Below are 21,239 nucleotides of genomic sequence, written 5' to 3'. Positions count from 1 at the left end.
TCTGCGAGCGCCGTCTGCGGACACAGCGGAATAACGGGACTGCGGTCGCCGGCTGCCCCACGCATCATGCCCTACCTGCTCATCAGCACCCAGATCCGCATGGTGAGTACCCGGCGCGGGTGGCTGCGGCGGCCACTTTGCAGGACTTCCCCGATGGCCCCGCAACCCGCCCGCCACGCCCCCGCGGTGCGAACACCGAGTCGGGGCCGGCGGCTGGGTGAGTGGGGAGCTCCGCGGCGACACCCACGACCCGCTCGCTGCACGAGTGCTGCAGCCAGGGCCCCCCACGGAGGCAAAGGCCAAGCTAAGCCGCACGCACAGCGGCTGCACCCGTAGCTCCTTCTAGGAAGGGCTAGTTCTGATGCACAGAAAGACCTCGGGGCTTGCCAGGAAGGAGGGGGCTGCAGGTGGCCTGCGGAGGTCACCCTTCTCCAGGTGCAGTCTCCTCAGCTGGGGTGGGGGTCCGGGGAGGTACTCTGCTGGAGGCTTCAGAAGCCCCTTTGTAACTTTCAAAGATGCCCCCTCCCCAAGATGAACAGCAGGGCGCGCTCTCGTCCCCTTCCAGAGCTCCAGCAGTGGGTCCATGCCGTAACTCCCACGGGATGAAGCAGGAAGCCTGGGCTCATCGTGGAGCAGGAGAGGTCTCGGCAGAGCGTAGGGCAGAGAGGTCTGAGAACCTGTACAGTTGTTAAAATACGGGTTGCTGCGCACTTTTCCCAGACTTTCAGAAACTCTGGAGGATGTGGGAATCCAAGCTTGGAAATGTCCTCCTCAAATAATAATTATTCTTTTAATTCTTTCCTTTTTTCTTCATGTAGCCCAGGTTGGCCTCAAATTTGTTATGTATTGGAAGCTGGCCTTGTTTCCCCAAGTGTTGGATTTACAGGCATGTCCCACCAGACTAGGCTCTCTAAGTTATAGTTTTATTGATATGCACTGCAACCAAAACACTCATTGGTTGAAAATGAGTGGGAGGGGTTTTGTTTTTAGTATATTCAGAGCTGCGCACCATCACTGGAATCAATTTTAACATGTGTCTATGAGCTCTAGCTATATGTTAGCCTGTGTGTTCTCCTGGGCCTGGCTGCCTTCATGTCCATGTTTTCAAAGCCCATTTATATTGTTACATGTATCAGGATGTCATTCCTGCCGAATAAGATTCTATCAAAAGGCTATACCACTTTTTTTTTTTTTTCCACGACAGTCTCACCTTGGCTATACTCCAAGCAAGCTGCCCCCATTTTTCTATTAGGATTGCAGGCTTGCCATTTTGTTTTGTTTTTGTTTGTTTTTTGAGACAGGATTTCTCTGTGATAGCTCTGGCTGTCTTGGAACTCGTTCTGTAGATCAGTCTAACCTCAAACTCACAGATCCACCGGCCTCTGCCTCGGGAGTCCTGGGATGAAAGGTGTGTGCCAGCACTGCAGGGCTCAGACCTGCCACATTTTACTTCTGCGCTCATCAGCTGGCAAACATTGCAAGATTATTTCCACATTCTGGCTGTTACGGGTAGTTCTGCTAGGAACACACTTTGTTGTTGTCCTTTTGTTTTTCTTTTTGGTGGTGGCTGTAAATTGGTAAGTTTACATGCCTGTGTATAAATTTTTATGTGGACATGCACGTTCATTTCTCTCGTTCTCCAGGTGACGCCAATACACAGGAAACATGACTGGTGGCACCAGGCCTGAAGGTGCCAATAGGCAGCAGTTTAGGAAGTCAGGGTGGACTCACTCTGCTCTCCTCTTAGCTTGTGCAGCACCTCCCTTGGCCTTCAGTATTGCTTCCCCTTTACCGATAGCTTGATAGCTTTCGCAGGGCCGTGGGGAGGGGAACAAGGAGGACTGTCCGCTTCTGGCAGCCAGCTAAGCAGCTCCTGTGGCTTACCTTGCAGGAGGTGGGCCCCACCATGGTGGGTGATGAGCATTCCGATCCAGAGCTCATGCAGCACCTGGGGGCCTCAAAGAGAAGTGTCCTGGGAAATAACTTGTAAGTAGTGGCAGGTATGCTTCAGCACCTGCTGTCTCCCTGGCAGTGCCGCCTACTTTTCCCTTCACACAACCGTCATCGAGCTACTGTAGGGCTTGCTCTCATCTGTAATCCACCACAGGGCCCTAAGCTTAGTGAGTTTCCCACACGCCCCAGCCTTCCTTCACCGCTCATCCTTAGTGGAAGTCTGGGGCAGCCTGTCCTCAGCCTGGGGTTCTAGAAAAAAACTGTTCCTTGCTTTGTCCTCTCTGCTCTAAATTGGATCCTATCAGCAAAGATAGGCTTCACCTTTAAGGGCTGGCTGAGTAACACAGCTCCCGGCTGCCTGGCATTTGGCATCCTTCACATCATCTGGGTGTCTAAACACCACCGCTTCCCTTCCTGCTTCCTCATTCTGTGTCTTAGAATTCTATTGCTGTAAAGAGACACCATGACCAAAGGCAACTCTTAGAAAGCATTTAATTGGGGACTTGCTTACACTTTTAGAAGGTTAGTCCATGATGATCGTGGTAGGGGAACAAGGCATGCTGAAGACATGTGCTGGAGCAGTAGCAGAGAGAGAGAGAGAGAGAAAGAGAGAAAGAGAGAGAGAGAGAGAGAGAGAGAGAGAGAGAGAGAGAGAGAGAGAGAGAAGACTGGGCCTGTCATGGGCTTTTGAATGTCAAAGCCCACACCTAGTGACATATTTCCTCCAAGGCTACACCTCCTCATCCTTCTAATCCTTCTCAAACGGTTCCACTCCCTGGTAACTAAGCATTCAAATATATGAGGCTTTGGAGGCTCTTTTCATTCAAGCCACCATAGCAACTTATAAAAGAAAGCATTTAATTGGGGACTGCATTGAGTGAACCCATAACCCAGATGCAGGGAGCATGGCAGCAGGCAGCAGGCAGCAGGCATGGTACTGGAGCAGTAGCTGAGAGCTCACAACTGATCTGCAAGCAGAAGCCTGGAGTGGCCTTTTGAAAACTAAAAGCCCACCTCCAGTGACACACCTCCTCACAAGGCCACAGTTTCTAATGCTTCCCAAAACAGTTCCACTAGCTGGAGACCAAATATCCAATTATACAAGCCTGTGGGGGCCATTCTCATTCAAACCAACACACTCTCCCTACTATGAGGAAGAAAACCAAGTGGTTCAGGGACCCTCAGAATTGCCAGAGTCCCGAGTGCAGAAAGGGGAGGAAGACAAACGGCCTCTAATCAAATCAAGGAGGCGCCAATGCCATCTCTTGCCATGAGGCATTTGCCTCAAGATGCCAAGCTTTGGGCTTGGGCCTCTTATCTACCTTGCACTTTTTACAACTCTAGGGAAATCAGACTTTCTGTGCCAGCAAAGGGCACATGGATCCAGATGCTATCAGGCGCTAACCTTATTTGGTGCTTCAGGATTGCAGGGCGGTTAGAGAGGGCCCGAGTCCCAAAGAGGGCAGACTGCCTAGTGGGGTACTTAGACTAACACACACAGTATGGGCTACCATGTGGCCTGCTATTCATGGCTGGCAGAGCTAACCAGCCTGTTTTCTCACGTATCGACAGGAACAGTAATGGAACCTTCATCAGACTGGGGAGAATAAAACAAAGTGTAGCAAGGGACAGAACAGAGGGTGAGCATTTAGCCTGTTGCCGGACAGTGCCCAGCAAACAGGCCTGGCTCTGAATAGATCCTGGCTTTGTATGGGTGCCTGCACTGTGTCTTCTCATGCTGTTCTCCTGGTTTCTTTACAGTTATGAATACTATGTCAACGACCCTCCTCGCATAGTCCTGGACAAGCTGGAACTCAAAGGCTTCCGTGTGTTGAGCATGACAGGGGTGGGCCAGACGTTGGTGTGGTGCCTGCACAAGGAATGACCTGGTTGAGCTGACCTGTGGACAGGGAACCTACTCTTTGGAGGACCTAGCATGTGCCCTGACCCCTAATCCTTGCAACATTGTCTGCCTTGCCTATCTCTTTCCAAATTGTCAGCTTCCTTATCCAACACTGATGGGCTGTGAACAGCCTAAGGAGCCTTGCTCCAGTTGGTTGGGCATAGCAGGCCCTTGCCCTGGTGCTTTCAGCTCCCCCTGCTAGATGTCTGACCCTGGCTCTGGCTCTGGGCCATGTGCTGAGGGCAGGCTACCCAGAGGAGGCTCCCTGGATCCTGCACAGCGAGTCCAAGCCAATAAAAGGCTCTCATGAGTGATGTTCCTCAGCTTTGCTGTGCAGTGACTCTTGAAATGTGACATTCTTTACTGGTCTGTCCCTATCCATGGGTGAAGCCCTTGGCCTGAGTGGAGCTCTCTCAGATAAAGCCCAGCACAAGACAAAGAAAAGGAGACTGGTTTTTGTTTCTTTAATTAAAAAAAGTTTATTGGTGATGATTCAGAAAAGGGTGTGGGGTGGGAGAGCTGTTACCGGGGCTACGTGGGTTGCCCCTCATCTTCCTGCTGCATCTGGGCAATCAGCTGCTGGCGCTCAGCTGCCTGGCGCATGCGCATCATGACAAGACTCTCATAGTCCCTTTCTGACAGCACTGAGCCCTGGGGACAGAAGGGACAGAGAAGTCAGGCTGGCGGGCACAGCCCCACGATTACAGACTCAGTATAGGGTCTAGACAGAGCCAAGTTTAAAAGCCTAAGAGGAAGAAGGGCAGAGGAAGGACCCAGACACCTTGGATTGCAACTCCCCCAGGAGCTTCAGATAAAGCAGGCCTGTGCTCCGCAGGCTGCTTCTCCCCGAGTCTCCGCTTACCCAGGACGTCACATCTATCCACACCCTGCTCTGGCTCAGTCCTTCCTTGTGAATCACTTTATCTGACACCCTCTCCTCTACCCATGGCTTCCGCCTGGCAGGTTCCAACAGAGGAGGATGTGTGAGGTGCAGGGGTTCTCTAGACTCCGCTGGACACACCAGAGCACTGCCCCCTGTGGTCTGGCTCCTGCTGAGGATATAGAAGGGTGCCTTGCCCTCCACACAGCTTCAAAGGGCCCCACTCTAGCTGAGAAAAGCAAGCATGAGCCCGCTTGCCTCATAAAGACACAAAACCTGGGTACTATAGGGCAGGGTCCTTGCCCTTCTTTTATGACCTTGCTAGACATGCAGGGGAGTGAGGAGGGGTACACTTTAATAACCCAAGAACAACAGACAGCCCCCAATGGGCCAAGGCTGTGGAGAAGAGGCAGCCCTACAGCAGCGCACTGTGCTGCCAAGCCCACAGTCTGTCAGGGCCAACGGTATGAATCAGACCGTTTCCTCCCTTAGCAAAGCTGGAGCTGTGATATCACTTATAATCCTACAGCTGATAGAGGGGTGGGAGAACCCCCGGAGTTGGCATGAGGCAAGCCAGGACAGTGGTTGCAAGTGTGGTGGCCCATCAGTAACAAAAGAGTTGTGGAGTTCTGCTGGGGGCACCCCATGCTGGTGGAAGGCTTGGAAGTCAGTGACCCGGGGAATAACATGGGAGTGGCTGAAGTTAGGCTGCCAGGCCCTGGCTAATTTGTTTGGAGTCTGGGGTGCAGATAAACAGGAAGTGATACCCAGTCTAGTCCCCTGTCCTTATACCTCCCCCACCCCTAGGAATACCCCTTTCCAGCTGCCCTCTCCCCAACCACTGGCAATTTGTGGCAGCCTCACACATCCTGGCCCCCTCTAGAAGAGGGTCCCCAAAGGAGGCCCACGAGCCAGAGGGAAAGGACTGGAGCATCAAAGGAGCAGCAGGGCGCTGGCCTTCTGGGGTGAAGAAGAGAGCCAAAAGCTGAGAGGCCACACTGATGTCCCAGCTGTGGGGAAGGCACTGCTCCTTCCGCAAGTTCATGTTGCTCTACCAAGAAAACTTCAAGTCACCCCTGGCATGCCCCCAGCACCTTGGGAGGAGCAAGCCCTTTACAGGCATGGGGCTGTTCCCTGTTAACACACCCTCCACATCCTTCCCCACCATTCCTGTGGCCTGGCTAATGAGGGCCTGTCAACCTGCCCAAGGGCTGAGTCACCCACACCGGCAGGTCTCCTCTCTTCCTTCCCAACAATTGCTCCGAAAGTTGCCTTTCAATTAACACTAGCTCCCTGGGCTCTTCCCAGAGACATCTGGGGCTAAAGCGCCAGGATGGCCTACTGGGGTCACAGTGGAGCTTTGACTAGAAAGGAAGTAACCTGGTGACACACCAAGCAGGGCTGTCCCCAGACCAGTCCCCAGAGGAATCTGAAGCGTCCTGCTGCCCTGGGGTGTTGGTCCCAGCTGCCCCAATCTCAGCCGGCTGATGGTGCAATTAGCTCAGAGTATGAAACCAGCTTCCCACCTGACTGAGTCAGCTGAAAACAAAACACATCTCTACCACACGCGGCAGGCACAGACAGCCAAGCCACTAATCAGTCCCCAGATGCTGGCAGAGAGAGCACAGCCCTCCACTGCCAGGAGATCGGCACATGCCAGGAATCACCAGCTGCCGGCTGCCTGCCTGCCAGTAGGACTGCTGCTCCCCTGTGGAGGTCCAACCCTGCCCACCAGCCCTCAGCCTTGTTCTGCTCCGTAAGTACTGCCGCTTCCTTTGGTTTTTTCCTACATGCCGACCATCAGTAACCAGGCCACTCTTACCTAGGTGGGAACTCCCAGCACTCTGATCTCCCGGACAAAATCTCCCCCCTGCTAGTCTTGTGTCACCATCCAAGATACAAGACAAGGGACCACGCTGAGGAGAAACCCACAGCTTCTGCTTCTAGCCCTTGAGGGGTGTCTCCCCGCTTCCTGGCCTCCAGCACTCTAGCAAATGGTCACAAGCTGCTGCTGAGCCCCTCTGTGGGATTTCTCAGATGCCAGATCTGCTGGCTGACTGAGGAGCTCCATGGAGACTTGGCGGACAGGCTCCTTCCGCAATTCCTCCTTCTTCAAGAGAATGACCCTGGGGCGGCCTCGGCGACTGCGGCGACAGGGCAGCATACTTAGCCAGGCCAGCACTGCTGGTGGTGACCACGAGGAGTACAGCAACCGAGAAGTCATCCGGGAACTTCAAGGGAGGCCAGACGGCCGGCGTCTGCCCTTGTGGGGAGATGAGCAGCCCCGAGCCACCCTGCTGGCCCCACCCAAGCCCCCGCGTCTCTACCGAGAGAGCTCCAGTTGCCCCAACATTCTGGAGCCCCCAGCAAACTACACCACTGCCTACTCGGCCACTCTGCCTTCAGCAATCTCCCTGACAGGCCCCCTCCACCGATGCTCAGATGAGGACCTTTTGGACACTCCCCCTTTCCCAAGGACACCTACTCCAGACCTCAATGACCCTTTCTTTTCCTTCAAAGTGGATCTGGGGATTTCACTTCTGGAGGAAGTCCTACAGATGCTAAGGGAGCAATTCCCTAATGAGCCCCACTTCTGACCCCCCCCCAGAGGGCAGAGGGAACTGGGGTGACTGGAGCCTGGGGTGCCTAGGAGAGAAAGGCACAGTGTGGATTAAGGGGGAGTTCAGCCTGCCCTCTGGCTGCTGATCAGTCCTCCTATGCACCCAGAGTGAAGGGACAGAAGCCAGCTGGGAATGGATGGGGTCACTTTCTGGAAGGAGCCCTGAAGGAAGCTGGGCGGTCAGGAAAAGAAAGCCACACCTGCAACCACAGGAACCGGTCAGAGGTCAGTGGAGACACAGGGTGGCATGGGGCAAGTCAGAGAGTAGGACTCAGACTGGGCAGGACAGACAGTGCCTGGCACCAGCCTCTGAATCCACTGTCAACAGAGCAATCATGAGACTCATCTAGGAAGAAGTAATCTGACTGAGATTAAGAGGAAAGCGGGAGGCCAGAGAGGCCAGAGATAGACAGTAGCCACTCACTCACTCCTTATGACTGATTTAATTGAAGTAAAAGAAAATTGAAAGTTCAGTCCCAGAGGCTAGAGAAATGGCTCAGTGGATACGGTGCTTGCTGTGCGAGCAGGAGGGCCTGAGTTCAGACCTCCAGTGCCCACATAAAAAAGCTGTGCAGGTGAGCCAGCCTGTCTGGAATTCCAGCGTGCAGGATGCAGGCACCAGGGATCCCAGGCACAGGCTGGCTGGTTAGACTAGTCAGATTTGCAGACTCCAGGTCCAGCAAGAGCCCCTTCGTCAGAAAGGAGAGCACTTGAGGAAGATACCTGACATCACCCTTTGGCCTCCACTTGCATGCCCATACTCGCGCGCACGCGCACAAAAAAAAAAAAAAAAAAAAAAAAAACCACACATACCATACAGACACACACAAAAAGAAAGAAAAATTCAGTCACCCTAGCCAATTTTGTTTATTTCTGAGACAAGGTCTCTTATGTAGTGAGGGTGGCCTTAAACTCATGACACTCCTACCTCCACCTCCTGAGTGCTGGGATTTCAGGTATGTGTCACCACACCCAGTGGGGCTGGGGATCAAACTCAGGGCTTCATGCATGATAAGCAAGTACTCTACCAAAACAAGTCACATGCCATCACTCTAGCCACATTTTAAGGATGTTTTTAAAAATATTTTTTTTTGTGTGTGTGTGTGTGCATGTACCCAAGTGTATACTGGTGCCTACAGAGGCCAAAGGTGTTAGATGCCCCTGGAACTAGAGTTCCAGGTAGTTGTGAGTCACCTAATATGGTTGCTGGGAATTGAACTCAGGTCCTCTGGAAGAGCAGTGTGTGTTAATTGATGGGCCATCTTTCCAGCCCACCTAGCCATATTTTAAACCAACAGCCAATCACACCTGTTCATAGTCACCATACTGGACGACAGAAAATAAACCAAAGTCCACTGGACGGTGCTGACCAGACACTAGTGTGGAAATGCCAGAAGCAAGGGTAAGGAAAGGAAGACACTGGCCCTGAGCTTCAAGTGCAGGAGAGGTTGACAGAGCTGGAGAGGCCGGCAGAGGAAAAAGCAGGAGAAGTGCCCAACAATCATTAGTAAAACAGCACAAGGCTCCAGCAGCCCAGAGACTGCAAGCAATCTCTGTGAGGGAGGAAGCAGCTCCAGGAACCACCAGGCTGCAGAGAAGTGTTCTGGGAACTCCCACAGTATTATGTATGGGGGCCTCTGGGAAAGGCTATAAAAATAGCAGTCTTCTTTCCAGCAGGGGGACTACAAGAGCAGGGAAAGGACACTGAACCAAGCAGCTCTAGAACCCTCCACCAGGCCTGGGGAGCTCTGCCTTGCCCAGTCTGTGGCTTGGCCACATCTGAAGCCAGAATCGAGATGCACTGGACCATGTGGGTCTGGTCCCCAGGTCAGAAAGGAGGGTGGAGGGACACTATGTTACACCCTGTCTCCACAGAGCCATGTCTATGACATCTTCCCTGCTCCTGTGCAGAGATGCCCAGCCGAGAGGCTCCACTGGACACAGGAGGCAATGAATAAAGGTTTTCTAACACAACCTACAGAGTGTGACCTGGGATGTAGAATGCTGGAACTGAATGGTGGAGGAACAGGCTTATTTTAAGTCAAGATCCTGAGCTGGCCTAGACCACTTTATGTCCCCCCTCTATCCAGGGTCTGGGACACTGTGATGACTGAATGACAATGGCCCCCATAGACTTGAATGCTTGGTGCCCAGTTGGTGGAACTGTTTGGGAAGGATTAGCAGGTGTGGCCTTGTTGGAGGAGGTGTGCCACTGGGGGTGGGCTTTGTGGTTTAGCTGGCTCTATGCCTTGTGGTTGTTATCAGCATATCAGCTCTCAGCTACTGCTCCAGCATGCTGCTTGCTGACATCCCCCCTACCCTGATGATCATGGACTCTATAACCTCTGGAACCATGTGCCCCCAAATCAAATGCTTTCCTTGGTAAGTTGCCTTGGTCATGGTGACAAAACTGTCTCAGCAACAAAAAGTAACTAAGACAGGCACACTCCCCAGAAGCTCCCAATTTCTCAGGCAGGTACAGGGACAGGTAACTTGGCAGAGAGAGACCCTTATAACTCTGAGAGGCTGTGGACATGCCAGCAGATACCCAGGCTGTTTCAGAGAAGTGAGCTCCAGGAGCTCCTGCTGCCAAAGCAACCATCCCTCCAACAGAAGTGCCCAGGAGCCTATGCCCCAACCTCTGCAAGCAGCCTAGAAAACTGAACCATGAAGGACAGAGTGAACAAAAGCTATTGTGGAGTTGTAAGGACTAAGAGGTGGCCCTGGGCCCACTGTGGCTGAAAGGGGACACTTCACCACAAGTGGAGCAGCAGACATAGTGCTCTGGTTCTATCTGGGACATGGTGCTCTCTCTGGAGGAGATGTCCGTGTGAGTAGGAAGTGGAGACACCTGACACCACTGCTCTGGTCACCTGCCTTCTGGCCTCTTCACCCAACACTGGGTTGCCTAATCCCCAAATCCTTTACACCATGACCAAGAGCAGAAGGCAGAAGCCCTCTGGGTAGGGACAAGAGCTCCAACAGGAGACACACACATGAAGGGTAAGCAAGGGACAACTTTTTCTTTTTGTTTTTCAAGACAGGGTTTCACTTTGTAACCCTGGCTGTTCTAGAACTCACTCTGTAGACCAGGCTGGCCTTGAACTCAGAAATCTACCTGCTTCTGCCTCTCGGGTGCTGGGACTAAAGGCGTGCGCCACCATGTTTGTTGTGGGCCAACTTTTGTGTAGTTCTGGAGGTACACTTCAGTGGTAGCAAGTGGGTTAATTATGAGCAGGACGCTGGGTTTGATACAGTGCCAGAAAAAAAAAATGAATAAAAAAACCGCCAGGTGGTGGTGCACGTCTTTAATCTCAACACTCGGGAAGCAGAGACAGGCAGATCTCTGAGTTTGATGCCAGCCTGATCTATAAAGGGAGTTCCAGGACAGCCAGGGCTACATAGAGAAACCCTGTCTCCAAAAACAAAAACAAAAACAAGCCCCAAAAATGAAAGAGAGAGAGAGAGAAGAGAAAGAGAGAGAGAGAGAGAGAGAGAGAGAGAGAGAGAGAGAGAGAGAGAGAGAGAGAGAGGAAAGGAAGGAGAGAAAGAGAGAAAGAGAAAAACACTCTAGGACAGGAGGCTCTGGTCCCTCAGGGAGAACAGGGATGGGCAGGGAGTCAGCCCTCCTGCCTGGGCTGGTGAGCCCACCAACCCCATTCTATTCTTATCTGCACTTGGTAAGAAAGGGCCTGAGAAAGTGGCTGAAGAAAGTCCCAGACTCCAAGCAGACCCAGCTGGGTGACTCCTGGCTTTTTACCTTTGATAATCCTGTGTCACTGGGGTCCACTGTGCCCTGGGGCTGTCCCTCCAACCAGGAAATCTTCAGAGGGTTGTCCACCAGGCCCACTTCATTTCTGACAGCCAGCTCCTGCCAAACAGAGTATCTAGTCTCTGTCCCATCTGATCTAGCTATAAGGGGCTCTCTCTACCCCACAGAAAGACTAAAACCAACATCCCAGGCCTCTGAGCAGAACTAGGCAACCTTAGCAACCTGCAAACAATGCTATGCTGGAGTTGTGACTCTCGTGGGAGAGTGGAGGAGATGCACCTTCTGATTTGGAGAAACAAAAAAGAATATTCTGGTGGGGAGGCCATGCTGGGGCAGGGTGGGATGACCATGCTGGGGCAGGGTGGGGGGCCATGCTGGGGCAGGTTGGGGGGCCATGCTGGGCAGGGAGGGGGGCCATGCTGGGCAGGATGCTGGGCAGGGTGGGACCATGCTGGGGCAGGGTGGGGGCCATGCTGGGGCAGGTTGGGGGGCCATGCTGGGGCAGGGAGGGGGGCCATGCTGGGGCAGGGTGGGAGGCCATGCTGGGGCAGGGTGGGGGGCCATACTGGGGCCAGGGTTGGGGAGGCCATGCTGGGGCAGGGTGGAGGCTGTGGTATGGAGCCAGCCAGAGTGAAATAAGTCAGAGCATTCACCCATGCAATCTTGAAGCCAGGAGACCTTCTGGGGAGAGTCAACTATTGGGCTGGCCTAAAGACCCATTGGCAGTGTGGGACCATGAAATTGGGCCCCTGCCCAGAATGCCAGGACTTTGTCAATGGTCCCCAAACCCCATACAGCACTCACCGCGGCCCTGACACTTGCAAACTCCACTATGGCGTTGCCTGCCTTCTTTCTGGAAAGCACCAGGTTGAGAACCTCTCCATACTGTGGGAACAAGAGAGCCACAGTAAGTATAACTGGACACGCAGCATAGCCCATTCTACCTCAGTGCAACCCTGGAGTTAGTTATTACCAGGGACCCAGAGAAGCAAGACTGGAGAGTTAGTTGTTTTCATTTCCCGAGGTATACCGGACCGCAAAGGTGAGATGGGTAGCCCACTGAGACCTAGGCAAGTACACAGCACAGCTGTGTCAACTTCTGAAAGCAGGAAAGAGGAGGGGGCTTTCATTCCAGACAGACACCTCCTCTCCCCAGCACATCCAGCTAAACCCTGAGCTTCAAGGAAAGGGCTAGGCTTAGACATGGAAGGAGCTGGCCAGAGGGACACATGATAAATGATGGGAGAACTGGCCTAGGGGAGTCTCTAGACTGACCCATGGTTATGAGACAGACAAGAAAAGAGTAGGTAGTGACATTAGAAGTATAGGGTATTTGAGCTCACTGGCCTGGGATAGCAGGAAGTGGCAGAGTGTACCTTCTGCAAAAGCCTCAGGAGGACATCTCTGGAGTAGCCACCTAGGGATTCATCTTCCTTCTTACACTTCCACTTGAGCTAAAAGACAACATTACCATCAACCACACCAGACTCTACAAGGGAGCTTGCCCCCTGAGCAGACCCCTGCTGCTCTCCAAGCTCTGATAATTTAGACTACCCAAACTATGCCTCCTCTGGAAACTGAGAGGGAGGCAGCCTGATTAGTCTTAGTGACACTTTGTACACTCTAGGAACCCATCTCAAGCAGACGGTGGTGGCACACGCCTTTAATTCCAGCCCTCAGAGACAGAGGCAGGCAGATCTCTGAATTTGAGGCCAGCCTGGTCTACAGAGTGAGTTCCAGTATGGCCAGGGCTGTTCCACAGAGAAACCCTGCTTTGGGGGAAAAAAAGAACCCATTCAATGGGCATCTGAGGATGTTACAACCACCTGGTGTGACAAGCTCTGAGAGACAGTCTGAGGGTGCAGGCCCAAGACAATGGAAGGATGCAGTACTGGTGTGACACGCTTTGAGAGGCAATCTGAGGGTCCAGGCCGGGACAATGGAAGGATGCAATAGTGGTGCTGGTTCCCCAGGAAAACACCTGGTCTTGTGGAGAACCACTGTGCTGTGATCACCAATCCTGCAGACTCACCTTTAGTTTGGGGGTTCCCCTGCCTTCAATATTTTCTGTTCTTCCTAAAAATATTGGGAAAAGAAGAAAAGTAAAATTTCAGAGAGTCCCAGGTCTCCCAAAGGAGAGACCTGACCTATAAAGGCTCTCGTGTCCCAGGGCAATGTCTGCCCTGCCCTGGTCAAGGGTCTGGTGGGGTAGCAGACGTAAGCCCATCCCATCCCTGGGTAGCCTGCTCAGCCATTTCCTTAAGGTCATCTGTTAGCTCTCTCAAATGAAAAGCTGGGAACACATTGTAGGGGCCAGAGACAGACACAATGACCATTCAGTTCCACTGAGGCCAAGTACTCCAAGGCCTTACCCCTCAAGATATGCTCCAAAACAGAGTCCCCTCTGCTTGGGACTGAGATTTGTTTCTTTTGTTTTTTTAAAGAATTTATTTATATATTATGCATACAACATTCTGCTTCCATGTATATCTGCACATCAGAAGAGGGTACCAGATCTCATAACAGATGGTTGTGAGCCACCATGTGGTTGCTGGGAATTGAACTCAGGACCTCTTGGAAGAGCAGTCGGTGCTCTTAACCTCTGAGCCATCTCTCCAGCCCTGGGACTGAGATTTGTAAAAAGCACATAGGTTCTCACAAACTGGTGTGTCACAACTGGATGCTGTGAAGCACAATGGGGGTACTCACAGGGTTCGGGCAGGTGGAACCTCTACAGCCACTCCTTGAAGCGGCCGGCATGGCCGCTCAGTCCCATGAGGTGCCCTTGCCCTGGAGGGGGCACAGGAGAGTGTGCACTCTCACCTCGCAGCCTCTGCTCGCGGTCCTGGCGGATCTGCTCCTGGACCAGTCTTTGCTGTTCCTCCAGCTGACGGGAACCCTCTTCTCGAAGGCGTGCAATCTGCAGAGCGGGGGAGCGGAGGGGTGACAATTCTGTGCAGATCCAATGCCAGGGTGGCTCACCTTGTGAAGGTCCCTGGGAGGTTCCACCTGCAAGCTAGGGCTCAGCAACCTGTGGGTGGCACAAATCACCCAGCTCCCACAAAAGACAAAAAGAGCAAGCTCTCCCCACACAGCAGCTACTCAGGGCCCTCCCCCTCCAGCTGCAATGACCCTCAGGCCAGGGGGATCTGGGTGCTCACCTCCTGCTCTAGTGTTGTGGTGCTCCGGCTCTCATCCTCTTCCTCACTCCCCTGGGCCTGGGCCTGCCGCTCCCGGGCCTCCAGGTCTAGGCACAAGGGTTGAGTTGTCCAATTTCTAGTCTGCATGTCTACTATGGTCTGAGCCCACCCCTGCTCTGGCTGCTTCCCCAACACCTCAAACAGGATGAGCACCATACAGTAACCCCACCCGCCCATGTCTTGTTGGGCCCACACAGCCCCTGTTACTTTACATTGCAAAGAGACATACACAGAAGAGATATGGGCTCCAGCCAAGCACCCATGGGTCTGCAAGAATTAAAACCGCTCACACTGACCAAGCAGGTTCTCTCCATGAAGTGAGCAGAGTACAGGTGGGTGCTGTGTCAGCAGCCCAGGGCCTTGTGTCAAAGATGCCCGTGGGTGGAGCTGCCAGCCTCTGTCACTGTGGTTTGGCACCACAGCCTGACCTGGGCTGTGCCTCAGCTTTGATTCATTTCCCATCACTAATCTCAAGTTCTCACTGTCTCCCTTCCTCACTCTCCTCTGCCAAGTGTCACTGTGGCCCCAGTCCCAGTGGCCATTCCTCAGATAGGCAGATGGGTATACTCCCACACTCCAAGCCCTGTGCCAGCCAGCTGTTGGAACAAACCCTTCTTTCAGACCTGGGGTTCATGGCTTTCCTCTCTGCCTACACTTTATTATCTTGTATCCTCCGCCTCCCATCCCAGGTTTGATCTTGTCCATGCTAGGCAAATGTCCTTCCACTAAGCTAGGCCCTAGCCCACTTGTTTCTTTGGTAAATTCATGAAAAACGACTGGACTGCGGCTGGTGAGATGACTCAGCAGGCAAATTCTCTTGCTGCCAAGTATGATGACTCAAGTTCAATTCCTGAACCCACATGGTAGGTAGGAAGAGAGAACTGGCTCTTGTAAGTTGCTTTCTGACCCCCACAAGTGCTCTGTGGCATGCACGTGCAGACTCACACACTAAATAAACAGATGTAAGGGAGCTGTAATTTGCTCTCTTAAGCTCTGGGGAAGTTTCCCAGAGTGGAGGCTCAGCAGGAAGAGGCTGCAGTGAGTGGGAAAGAGCCAGCCTGGACGGGAGGTGAGAATACCAACTCACTCACCAAACTCAGTGTGAGCTCCCACTCAGGCAGGCTCCTGAATTTTAAAGATATTTATTGTTACTTTTATGTGCGTGAGTGTTTTGTCTACCTGCACTCCCTGCACGCCTGGTACCTGCAGAAGTTAGGATAGAGTATTAGATCCCTGGAAATGCAGTTATAGATGGTTGTGAGCTGTTATGTGGATGCTAGGAATCGAACCTAGGTCCTCTGCCTGAGCAACAAGTGCTTTTAACCACCGAGCCCTCAGTTTCGTAACTTTAATAGTAAATTTCCTGACTGGTATCATTCCTGAGAGTGCCCTTAGGACCCAGGCTCCCGGACAGTTTTGCCAGGACTTGGGCGAAAGGCTCCAAGAAAGGTGAGGGAGACTAATGGCAAGCGCCATGGGAAGCGAGAGGCTGGCCAGCCTGACAAGGTCACCTACCCAGCTTCACTTTCTTCCTTTTCTCATCAAGTCTCTGGGTCCTCTCTGCTGCCTGCTTCTTGGCTCTCCTCACCTTGTCATATGCGGCCTGGACAAAAAAGGGCAACAGAGCATAGTCAGCCAGAGAAAAAAGAAAGCTCCAGGCATCTTCCTAGCCCCTGTCCCAACCCAGCGTCATCAGGATTGCCAGGGCTTGGGCAGCAAGTACTGTCCCACAGGGCAGAGGATGAGGTCTCTCTCACATCCTAGTGCTAGCAGAGCCACCTCCTGCTTAGCTTCTGCCATGCATGCGACTGGGGACGCCGACGCCAGCAGCACAGTTCTGTTAAAGGAGGTGCTACTTACCCTGGCTGCAGCATCTGTCAGTACCGCCAAGGCCTGGGAAAGCTGGTGGAAGAGTTCAGCTACAACAAGAGAAGCAAGAGGACAGGATAAAATGGAGCTGGACAGTGACGATCCTGTGCTTCCTCGGGGGAATACTCCAAAGAAGCCAGTATCAGTACACGCAGGCCGACAGTGAGTGTGATACACCCACAGCCAAGTGGATGCCCAGCATACGAAGCCACGCCCTCGAACCACGGCTCAAGGTGGACCAGGTGTGTCTGCACCCACAGCACACACACACAGAGCTAGGTCAGGTGGGCAGCCTCTTCCTCCCCGGGTCCTTGAGGGCCTCACCTGCTCTGGGGTTATCTGGGTTTTTGTCTGGGTGGCAGGAAAGTGCTTTTTGCCTGTATGCCTTCTTCACCTAGAAGAGTCAGAAACACAATCAGTCACCCTGCCCAAGGGACAACATGAAAGCCTTCCCAAGAGATGTGGTGATCAGTCCCATGCCACCTAAAAGAGGCTGTAGCTCCTTTTTTATAGCCACCATGACACTTGTAACAAAGAAGGTGAAGGCCATGAAGGGAGCTGGCCACTAACACCCAAGAGAAAGGCATGGCCTGGTCCTAGCAGGGCACTCAGTCTCAGCATTTGACCCTGGTCTCATCATAGCCACTTACAAACAGCTACTAGACACACTCGTGGTGGGCATGGAAGCTGCAGCAGCCTTTCAGAAGGAAACTTTAGCTGCTAGGCTTCATTATCACATTGTCTGTCTGTCTGTCTGTCTGTCTGTCTGTCTGTCTGTCTGCCTGCCTGCCTGCCTGCCTGCCTGCCTGCCTGCCTGCCTATCTATCTATCTATCTATCTATCTATCTATCTATCTATCTACCTACCTATCAATCTATCTTGGTTTTTCGAGACAGGATTTCTCTGTATTGCTTTGGAGCCTGTCCTGGCAGTTGCTCTGTAGACCAGGCTGGCTTCAAACTCACAGAGATCCGCCTGCCTCTGCCTCCAGAGTGCTGGGATTAAAGGTGTGCGCCACCAATGCCTGGCTATTTATTTCCAATTTATCTTGTGGCCCTGTGTGTGCATGTGGAGTTGGTTCTTTTCTTCCACCTTGTGGGTTCTGGGGATGGAAACCAGATGGTCAGGGGAGATGCTTTTACTCACTGAGCCATCTCAGTGACCTTATCTTTACATTTTAAAATATGTTTCCATTTGACTTAGCCTAGGAATTTGGACTTGAGAGGAATGTCAGAATAATATATAAAGATGATCAATGCAACAACAGTTAGTGGAACTAGCAAAACCTCTATCACCAGGGGACCCATTAAATACATTACAATAACTTGGTGTGGTGGTATGTGCCTGTAAGACTTGCTCTAAGGGGGCAGAAGCAGGAGGTGAAGAGTTCAAGGTCATCCTGAGCTATATAATAAGTTGCAAGCCAGTCTGGACTACATTAGGCCATATCTCAAAACCAGATTGAAACAAAACAAACAAAATAACCACTATAGGGGCTGGGGATATGATTCAGTCTGTAAATGCCTGTTGCACAAGTGTGAGCACCTGAGTTCAGATCCCAGGCCCCACATAAAAGCTGCGATCAAGGGGCTGCAGCGATGGCTCAGCAGTTAAGAGTACTGGCTGCTCTTTCAGAGGATCCCTGTTCAATTCCCAGCCCCCACGTGGCAGCTCACAACTGTTTGTTACTTCAGTTCTAGAGATCTGACACCCTCACACAGACAGACATACATGCAGGCAAAATATCAATGCACACAAAATAAAATTAAATCATAAGGATCCGTGTTTGATTTCCAGCTCTCACACGGAGCCTCACCACTTCCTGAGGTACCATGCTTGCACGGAGTTCACAGACATATGTGCAGTCAAAGCACTCATATGAGTAAAATAAATCTAAAAACAATTAAACAGTTACAGACACCTGGTCAGGCACCTCATTGCTTTTTTCTCAGAGCATCAGAAGAGCTCTGAGAAAGTGATAAGGAGGGACAGCTTGGGCCTATAATCCAAGCAGTTAGGAGGCTGAGGGAGAGGGGTTGTTTCAAGTTTGAGACAAGATTAGGGTACCCGGTGAGCTCCAGACATCCTGTCCCCAAAAAGCAGCTATCTCTAGATGGATGGATGGATAGATGGATGGATGGATGGATGGATGGATGGATGGATGGGTGGGTGGGTGGGTGGATGGGGGGTGGTGCTTTCTTTTTCTTTTTTCCCCCAACAATGTCTGGATGCGATTGAATTTACTACTATAGTCCAGGCTGACCTTAAACTTAGCCTGTTCCTGCCTCGGTCTCCCAAGTGCTTCAATTACACACGTGTACCATCAGGACAAACTCTGGCATTTCTTATGTTAGCAAAAATGAAAAAATCACGGCCTAGATTGTTGTATGATAGTTTGATTGCATTCTGATGCTCCCAAGACTGCCAATAAAATTTGCTTTGAATCAGAGGGTGGAGCTAACTGACTGACTGACTAAAATGAACCATGGAAGTTTTGGAGCACCAAGGACAGACAGAAAGACAGGAAGCGGTAGGGCAGGGCTAGAGAATGTCTCAGTCCTTTTGGATGGAGGAATGAGAGAGACAGGAGGTTACCTGTTGCTTCTCTAATCATTCAAGTTCTTACCCTGATATCTGACTCTGGGTTTTTATTGATAATAAAGAATAATTAGATAAACACTTCACTTGAGAAATGGCTCAGCGGTTACTCACAACCATCCATAACTTTAATTCCAGGGGATCTGGTGCCCTCTTCTGGCCTCGACAGGCACTGCATGCACATTGTGCACAGACATGCACCAAGGCAAAACACTCATACACATAAAATAAACTAACTAAACCAACAGTCACCAAGAGCTTCTTTCACATATGGCCTGCTTAGATATTTCCATTAAAGTGTCACAGAATCACAGAGTCTGCCTCTGCTTCTGAGGTCTCCGCCTCTCACTTGTGTTCTGTACAGGCTACCTGCTGCTTAAGCTCCTGGAGGAGCAGCTCAACACGCTGGCTTCCTGATTTCTCAGAGGGAACTAACACCACTTCTACACTCAAGTTAGCTAAGTAAGGACTTCAGGGGCAGGTGGGCAGGTGGGCAGGCGGGCAGGAGTCCGCTAGGCTGGTGCCTGACACAAACTACCTCTGGAGCCAGTCACCAGCCCAGGATCTCTGGGTTTGTGCTGCCACCTGCTGGCCTCAGCCAGTCCCACACCCACACCTGCCAGGGCTAGTCTGGCTTTCCAGGTGGAGCTTGAAGAGACAGGAGGCCTTGGGCAGTGAGGGAGCAGATGTTCCCCCCTCTTACCGGCGGAGTCATGGCAGCTCCTTGTTTGTTTTTTTCAGCAGGGCCTCACAATATAGCCCAGGATGCCTTGAAGCTTACCATGTACCTGGGGCTGAGATCCAAGTAGTAGGACCATAAATATGTGTCACCATGCCTGGCAAGCAAGACCTGTTCTAAGAGTCTAAGATTTTTAAAATTATTTGTATGTGTGTGTATGCCAGATTCCTCGCCTCCCCAGCCCCAAATACACACACACACACACACACACACACACACACACACACACACACACAGAGTTGGAGGAGTTATAGTGAGCCACGTAACATGCGTGCTGAGATTCGAACCTGGGTCCTCTGGAAGACCAGTACATGCTCTTAACTGCTGAGACATCTCTTCAGCCCACTATGATTTTAGAATCTAGAAAGTCTCTAATGCTGCTGTTAATTCATAGCATTATTCATAACAGAAAGTAAAAATCGTTTAAATTCCCAAAGAATAAAAACAACAACTAGTTAGGCGGTGGTTTTGCATACCTTTAATCCCAGCACTCGGGAGAGTCAGAGGCAGGAGAATCTCTGTGAGTTCAAGGCCAGCCTGGTCTCCAGAGCGAGAGTTCCAGGACAGCCATGGCTGTTACACAGAGAAACCTAGTCTGGGGAGGGGGCGACAAACAAACAAAACAAAGTAGTAGCTGGTGATTATCTAATACTTACACCTCTAGAGAGGCCTCTTTGTGCTTTACATGTTCCATCCCTTTAACCCCAAAGGACGCTTGGAGGGCACGTGTGTACCTGGGTGTTGCTGACATGCCGTTCTTTTCTCCACAACTGAGAAGGGCATTAGTGTAGAGTTTGGTATGGGTAAACCAGGAAAGGAAATGTACCAAGATTTCTATGGAAATTATAATTCCATGAAAAATTTTGCGGTGATGAGGAATGAATGCCAGTACCTTTCAGAGTGATTTTGGACTGTAAAGAACTTTCTGGATTGAGTGCCATAGATTTTTATAACTGACCTATGTTCCTAAGCTATAAAACATGAATATATGGGCCAAGGAACTGTTTCTCTCAAGAAATCAACAATTGGGGCTAGAGAGATGGATCAGCAGCTAAGAGCACTTGCCATTCCTCCAGAGGACTGTGGTTCGATTCCCAGCACCCATGTCAGGCAGCTTACTACCATCTGTAATTACAGTTGCAGGCACTCTTCTGGCCTCAGAGATCACCAGACACAGTGGTGGTACAAGGTAAGCAGACATACACGCAAGCAAAACAGAACACCCACACCCTTAAAATCATTTTATTAGTATCTTTTGTCTGTTTGTTTTTCGAGACAGGGTTTTCTCTGTGTATCCCTGGCTGTCTTGGAACTCATTCTGTAGATCAGGCCAGCCTCAAACTCAGAGATCCACCTTCTTTTGCCTCCCCAGTGCTGGGATTAAAGGTGTGTGCCATCACACCTGGCTTGGGTTTAAAATGTAAAAGCAGGGGCTGGAGAGATGGTTTAGTGGTTAAGAGCACTGACTGCTCTTCCAGAAGACCGGGGTTCAATTCCCAGCAACCACATGGCATCTCACAACTGTCTACAACTGAAACCCTTACACAGACATAGGTAGGTAAAAACACCAATGCAAATAAAGTAAAAATAAACTATTCTAAAAATTCAACAATTAAGAATCACCAAGGACAACAACAAAAAATCCCTGTGGTAGATATTATTACCCTCATGTAACACATGAAGAAACTGGTATAATAAGGACTTA

The 21,239-nt window shown here is 51.4% G+C and overlaps 3 protein-coding genes across 3 annotated transcripts in view; 2 read left to right on the top strand and 1 right to left on the bottom strand.

Moving 5' to 3' along the window:
• Window positions 1-66: 66 nt before the first annotated feature.
• LOC113836405 (GTP cyclohydrolase 1 feedback regulatory protein) lies at window positions 67-3,838 on the top strand. The gene is made up of 3 exons (XM_027422179.2): window positions 67-102; window positions 1,892-1,986; window positions 3,715-3,838. The coding sequence occupies exons 1-3, from the start codon at window positions 67-69 to the stop codon at window positions 3,836-3,838; spliced, it is 255 nt and encodes an 84-aa protein (XP_027277980.1).
• Window positions 3,839-4,309: 471 nt separating this feature from the next.
• Dnajc17 (DnaJ heat shock protein family (Hsp40) member C17) overlaps window positions 4,310-21,239 on the bottom strand; it is a 34,686-nt gene continuing 17,756 nt past the window's right edge. Inside the window, exons 2-11 of the mRNA XM_027422177.2 lie at window positions 16,522-16,591; window positions 16,189-16,247; window positions 15,844-15,931; window positions 14,290-14,375; window positions 13,952-14,048; window positions 13,161-13,204; window positions 12,505-12,582; window positions 11,933-12,013; window positions 11,117-11,227; window positions 4,310-4,507 (exon numbers count right to left, since the gene is read on the bottom strand). Coding sequence (XP_027277978.1) covers window positions 4,388-4,507; window positions 11,117-11,227; window positions 11,933-12,013; window positions 12,505-12,582; window positions 13,161-13,204; window positions 13,952-14,048; window positions 14,290-14,375; window positions 15,844-15,931; window positions 16,189-16,247; window positions 16,522-16,591 — 834 coding nt within the window. The 3' untranslated portion in view covers window positions 4,310-4,387. The remainder of the gene's footprint in view (window positions 4,508-11,116; window positions 11,228-11,932; window positions 12,014-12,504; window positions 12,583-13,160; window positions 13,205-13,951; window positions 14,049-14,289; window positions 14,376-15,843; window positions 15,932-16,188; window positions 16,248-16,521; window positions 16,592-21,239) is intronic.
• Window positions 5,885-8,159, top strand: CUNH15orf62 (chromosome unknown C15orf62 homolog). The gene is made up of 2 exons (XM_027422178.2): window positions 5,885-6,492; window positions 6,563-8,159. Exon 2 carries the CDS (start codon window positions 6,806-6,808, stop codon window positions 7,331-7,333), a length of 528 nt encoding a protein of 175 aa, XP_027277979.1. The 5' UTR covers window positions 5,885-6,492; window positions 6,563-6,805; the 3' UTR covers window positions 7,334-8,159.

This window comes from Cricetulus griseus, chromosome 6, assembly GCF_003668045.3.
Source record: "Cricetulus griseus strain 17A/GY chromosome 6, alternate assembly CriGri-PICRH-1.0, whole genome shotgun sequence".
In the NCBI taxonomy this organism is placed as follows: domain Eukaryota; kingdom Metazoa; phylum Chordata; class Mammalia; order Rodentia; family Cricetidae; genus Cricetulus; species Cricetulus griseus.
This window is presented reverse-complemented; position numbering and strand designations above follow the sequence as displayed.